The following is a 6,512-nucleotide window of genomic DNA, read 5'->3' on the forward strand; positions in this document are numbered from 1 at the left end:
ATAAACAAACTAACAAACAAAAAAATACAACAACAACAACAAAAAACTGGAATAGCTGAAGCTCTAAAGCCTAAGAAGGAGGGAGTTCCTACATTTTTCATCCTAAATTCAGGCATCTGCTCTCACCACCGTTGGTTTTTCTCTGGGGATATGAAAAACAGAGACACTTTTGATTTATCCTGGATGTGAACTTATTCTTCACCCTAGCTTATCCTCTTGCTCCCCACAGTTTCTAAAGAGCTTTTATTTTAAATGAAGAGCAAGGGAAGGAGGTGTGGGGGAGGGGTGGAAGGGCGATTTCTTATCATTTGAAGAAGCAGCAACTCAGTTTGCCACCATCCTATAATTTATTTAATAATTCCCTTTCTTGTTCTCAATATATATGAAAATGTTAAGAACTGTTAGAGATAAAATATTTTGAATGGAAAAATAATACCTAGATCACCTGTCACATCGTGTTAAAAGAAAGGAAGAAAAGCAATTTTGTATCATTGTCTCAAACTTCTCCTATTTTTCTGGTTCTATCAGGCCAAAGTTAAATACTCTCTCCTACACACTCTCAAAATAACTTCCCTATTATAGGGGTCTTAACCTCCTCAATCACAATGCCTCAGTAGGCCTCCACTCAAGCGCCATCCATGACACGGGTGTACCCCATCTTTTACAGATGTGCAATCCTTTCCTCACTTCAGTTCCTGGAGTACATAAATATTTCAAATGTTCCACTCTTGAAACTCACCAGTGTGTGATTTTACTTGATTTATTCACCTAACTCTAAAGACCCAGATCCTACATTCTCCCATTTACCTAATCTCGATAGCGTTCTCTTTCCTTCAAAGGGAAAATGCATCTCGAATGTTACAAAGCAAGACGGCTAAATCCCACGGAAAAATGAAACCAATGTAACAAAGAAAAGAAAAGGAAGAAGGGGGATGGGGTATGAGATGCATGTGTGTTCCGAAGGAAAAGCTGCCAAACTAAATTTTGCAATTTAACGGTTCTGGGGCAGCAGGGGTCTGGTGTGTAGAAAAAGCACAAAGGTGTGTGCCCCACCCTCCTTACCGCCGTAGAACCTGAAGAAGATGCAATATAAACACGGATCACCATCCTGAGAACAGCGTCTGTGATTCCTTGAGTCCTGAAAACGGTTGTACAGCAGCTGCAACAGCGGTTGGAATCCAGCTAGGAGCTGAACAGAGGTTGGAAAGGGAGGGTGGGGGAAGGTGGAAGGGGAACTCGCCAGAGCCCCGCCTCCTCTTGTAGCTGCTTTCACTAGCTTCTGAGCCAGGCAGTCCCAGCCCAAACCCCGGAAGACACCGGCTCCTTTCCTTCATTTTTTTATTTTTTTTTAAATACAGAATCTCGAATTATAACGCGAGATCTGCTGAAACAATTATTTACGACTATTCCCTCCCCAGTAAGAAATGGAGGAGAAAGAGAAACAACAAGAAAAAGGGGACACAAAATTGACTTAGATTAGAATAAAGGGCTTTTCCTCACGGAGACCCAAAAGTTCTGAACACAACTTCCTGACAAGAAATGTATGCAAATAAGAAATGAGATCTTCTTTGAAGGAAGAAGATATATGTTGAATCCAGCCATTAGTAAGAAAACTCGTATTCTTGTTCATTTTAGGACCCCTCTTATGTAGTGATTTTTCTGATGTTTAGTGACAGGTACTGGGCATTGAAGGACTGAGAGATGTCACAGGGAGTTGAAGAAAACTTTCAGGTTCCCTAAACCCGGAAATAGCAGAACTGGTTTCGAGTTCTGCTTTTTGTTGAGAGAGGGAACCATGCTTTTGTTAGAATTCACAGGAGACCTGATTGGCAAATGCAAGAATGGAGCAGGAAATTACAAACAAAAAAAAATTGAAAATACAAGGTAAGAAAGTGAATGTTTTTGTTTTTTAACTGACTTAGGAAAAAGAAATTGAAGCATATATTTCAGGAGATTGAAATGGTGAACAGAGAGAGCAGATGGTTATTTGTAATTCTTAGGAAATTAGCATAAAATAGATAAATTCCAAAGACGGACAGTGTACTTTAGTGTGTAGCTTCAAATTCCCGGATTATGTCTAATAAACAGAAAAAAAAAACTTTGTAAATGAAGGAGGATGGAGAGAGGTATCAAATACCTGTCCGACTTTTTAATTTTTCTTTTGCAGTTTGTCTTGACTCTGTATTCTAATGGCTTACCACTCTTGTCTAGGCTTAATAATTACATTAGCTTCTTGTCTGTTCTCTTCTCCTAGATTCTTCTTTCTTAGGTCTATCCTAAACACTAATTCCAAATTAATTTCTTCACATATGATCTATACAACAACTTTGAGAGGTGAGTACTATTATAGCCATATTACAAATGAAAACTTGAGACTGGGGAAGATAAATATTTTGTCCAAAGTTGTGTATAGCTAATCCATTCTAGAGCGAGAACTCAAAGTCAGGTCCAGCCAACCCCAAAGGCCATTCCTTAACCATTATTGCAACACACTGCCTGGAGCAGGGAAAGTAACAAATGCTAGCTATTTTCTTCCTAAAATATCATTTTCATACGTCACTAAATACTGTATATGCTGAAATAGTTAATACTGTTCTCTATTGACTACTAAACCAAACATAAGGTGTCCCATCATAATTTGATCCTATACTGCACAATCTTAACCATTCCTCCCCAAACTAACTTCACCTATGTAATCTTTGTTGACCAAACCCCTCTCCAGCGCAATCACAATGCTTGTTCCCACTTTAATGCCTTCATTCTTCCTGTCCCTTCCTTCAAGTTCTCCCACATCCTCATACCCTTTTTTACTCTCTCCACCTGTCCAACTCCTAGCTTTTCTGGAATCAACAAAAAACTTTATACAATAGAAGAAGCAGAAGTAACTTAATGTGATCTAATTACTTTTCTCATTGTCAACATCAGGGCAACGGTTATTGTGCTTCACCACAAGCTAAGAGTCTCTTCCTTTTGGTTTTGATTTGGTAAAATGGGCATAATTTGTTTTACACTACCATAGTTCAACCTTCCTTGCCTTGGTGGTCAACATGTACTCTCTTTGGAACTACAGTACCATTTTGAAATGATGAAGGAAGGAAGGTGGGGGAGGAAGAGAAGGACGGAGACTTTTACATTATTCTATATACTTACATGATAAAGTTAATTTTCCCTGAAGAACTAAGTGGCAGGATTATCAATGAGTCCAGTGGGCCTTACATGGAACTTTGCGGCATGAGAAGATGCTTCCTGATATATATTTCCTTTGAATAAAAATGTATAAGTCTAAATAAAAATTTCTCCAAATAAATTGAGTCATAAATGCAATGTGTTGGTCCTTATTGATTCCACTTTGGATTTATTTGGGGAGAATTTTACCAATATTTTACCCCAGACATTAGCATTGTAGATCATATTAGATTGAGTTGCTCATGACATTCAGCATCCCTGAGATGGGTAATACAGAATGGTCGTTACAACTTCATTTTAATTCTTCACAGAGAAATACCCAAAATGGTTTGTTCATCTGTTTTTTTTTTAAATAAACTTTATTGAGGTATAATTTATATATAATGCTACACCTATTTAAAATTTACATTTATAATTGCTATATTTTCTTGATATATGACCTTATGCTTTTATGAGATATTCCTCTTTGTGCCTGGTACTATCCATACTCTCAAATCTACTTTACCTAATATTAATATAGCCACTCCAGCTGTCTTATGGTTAAGATTTTATGGTATATCTTTCCATGCTTTTACTTTCAGCCTGTTTACATCTTTGCTTTTAAATTGTGTCTTTTATAGACAGCATAAGCATTGTTCTTGCCATTTTTTTTCCTCCCCAGTGTGAAAATCTCTGCATTTTGATTGGAATATTTGTTTTATTTTCAGTTATTGAAATGATTATTTAGGTTTGCCATTTTGCTGTTTGTTTTCTAATTGTCTCAGCTGAGCTTTGTTCCTCAGTACCTTCTCACCTTTGCATTAAATATTTTTAACATTTTTATTAGTAAATGTATTTTATTGGAAAAATTGTGTTTTTAAAGAACAATCATGCATAAAATACTGGATTGCCATATACTACCCTCTTATGAACACCTTGCATTAGTGTGTTACATTTGGTACCACTGATAAAAGCACATTTTTATACTTGTACTTTTAACTTTAACAGTGGTTTAACTTTGGGTTCGCTGTTTATGTAGTGAGTTTCATGGATTTAATAAAAATTTATTCTATTACCATATATACAACATAACATTTCCCCTTTTAACCACATTCAGATATATATTTCAGTGCTGCTAATTACATTCACAAATATTGTTCTACCATTCCCACCAAACCATTACCAAAACGTTTCCATCATTCCAAATAAAAACTCTGTGCATTTTAAACTTTAATTCCTTTTTCCCTATCCCTACTCCATCCCCTGGTAACTTATATTCTAGACTACGGTTCTATGAGTTTTCTTATTCTAATTATTTCTTAGTGAAATCTTACAATAAGTGGCATTTTGTGACTGGCTTATTTCACTTAACATGATGTCTTCAAGATTCTTCCATGTTGTCGTATGTATCAGAATTTCAATCTTTTGGTCGAAATCTTACGGTTGAATAATATTCCATTTCATGTATATATTCCACATTTTGTTTAGCCATTCATTGGTTGATGGACCCTAAGGTTGCTCCCATCTTTTGGCAATTGTGAATAATCTGACTATGAACATTAGCATGCAAATATCTCTTTGAATCCCTACTTTCAGTTCTTTTGGGTGTATACCTACAAGTGGGATTGCTGGGTCATATGGAATTCGATACTTAACTTTCTGTGGAACTGCCAAATTGACTTCCACAGCAGCTGTACCATTTTACATTGCCACTAGCAATGAATAAGTGTTCCTATTTCTCCCCTTCCTCTCCAACACTTGTAATTTCCTGTTTTTTTTTTTTTAATAGTAGCCTTCTAGTGGGTATGAAATGATATTTCTTTGTGGTTTTGATTTGCATTTCCCTCATGGTCAAAATGATATTGAGGATCTAGTCATGCACTTTTTGGCCATTTGTATATATTTTTTTGAAGAGGTATCTCTTCAAGTCTTTTGCCAATTTTTAAATTGAGTTTGTCTTTTCATTGTTAAGTTGAAAGACTTCTTTATGTATCCTGAATATTAAATCCTTATTGGATATGTGGTTTCCAAATATTTTCTCCCACTGTGTAGGTCAGGATAAAGTACTTTGAGGCTCCAAAGTTCTTAATTTTGATGAGTTCTCATTTATTTTTGCTGTTGTTGTTGATTGTGCTTTGGGTGTAATGTCTAGGAACCCAATGCCTAATACAAGGCCGTGAAAATGCCTCTCTGTGTTTTCTTCTAGGAGTGTTATACTTCTGGCTAATTTATTTAGATCTTTGATCCGTTTTGAGTTGATAAGCAGTGAGGTAGTGATCCTCCTTCATTTGTTTACAAATGGACAAAAGTTTTACCAACACCATTTTTTAAAGAGACTGTTCATTCCCAAATGAGTGGTGTTTGCCCCTTGTCAAAATCTGTTGTTTATAAATGTAAGGGTTGATTTCTAAATTCTTAGTTCAATTCCATTGGTCTATATGTCTGTCCATGTGCCAGTACCATGCTGTTTTGATCACTGATGCTTTGTAATAAATTTAAAAATGAGGAAATGTGAGTCCTCCAATTCATTCTTCTTCTTCAAAAGGGCTTTGGCTATTTGCCATTTCCATTTCTTCTAAGGAGATTCTTGGAATTTTTATTGGGATTGCTTTGAATCTGCAAATAACTTTGGGTAGAATTGACATCTTAACAATATTTAGTCTTCCAGTACATGAACATAGTATGTCCTTTATTTTCTTTATGTTTTCTTTTAACAATGTTTTGTAGTTTTATGCATACAAATGCTTTATATCCTTGGTTAGACTTATTCCTAGAAATTTGATGCTTTTTTAAAAGTATTTTTTCCATAATTTCTTCTGGTTGTTCATTGCTTGTATATAGAAAAACTACAGATTTGGAGTGTTGTTACTATACCCAAAATCCTTTACATTTTTATGGGGCACTAGTAATGTCTCCCCTTCCATTTCTGATTTTATTTATTCATACTCTCTTTTTTTTCTTTGTCAGTCTAGCTAAGGGTCCATCAATTTTATTGATTTTCTTAAAATCAACATCTGGCTTTATTTTCTTTATATTTTTTCTCAATTTCATTATTTCTGCTCTAATCTTTCTTATTTCTTTCCTTCTGTTCACTTTGGGGTTAATTTGCTGTTCTATTTCCAGTTCCTTCATGTGTATAGCTCAGTCTTAGAATTTAACTCTTTCTTCTTTTTTTAAATATAGGCATTTAGGGCAATAAATTTCCCTCCCCCACTGCCTTTGCTGCATCCCATAAGTTTTAACATTTTATTTAACATAAATGTTAAATACTTGAGGCAAGTATTTGCCTCAAGATACTTGCTGATTTCTCTTGTAATTTTTCTTTGACCCATTGGTTGCTTTAAAGT

The 6,512-nt window shown here is 35.4% G+C and overlaps 1 protein-coding gene across 2 annotated transcripts in view; it reads right to left on the reverse strand.

Annotated features, from left to right (window-relative positions):
- Window positions 1-1,324, reverse strand: part of SH3BGRL (SH3 domain binding glutamate rich protein like) — a 302,360-nt gene extending 301,036 nt beyond the window's left edge. For both annotated transcript variants that reach the window (XM_077145483.1, XM_077145484.1), the window contains exon 1: window positions 1,063-1,324. In XM_077145483.1, coding sequence (XP_077001598.1) covers window positions 1,063-1,107 — 45 coding nt within the window. In that variant the 5' untranslated portion in view covers window positions 1,108-1,324. The remainder of the gene's footprint in view (window positions 1-1,062) is intronic.
- Between the last annotated feature and the right edge of the window lie 5,188 nt (window positions 1,325-6,512).

This window comes from Tamandua tetradactyla, chromosome X (genome assembly GCF_023851605.1).
Source record: "Tamandua tetradactyla isolate mTamTet1 chromosome X, mTamTet1.pri, whole genome shotgun sequence".
Lineage (NCBI taxonomy): Eukaryota > Metazoa > Chordata > Mammalia > Pilosa > Myrmecophagidae > Tamandua > Tamandua tetradactyla.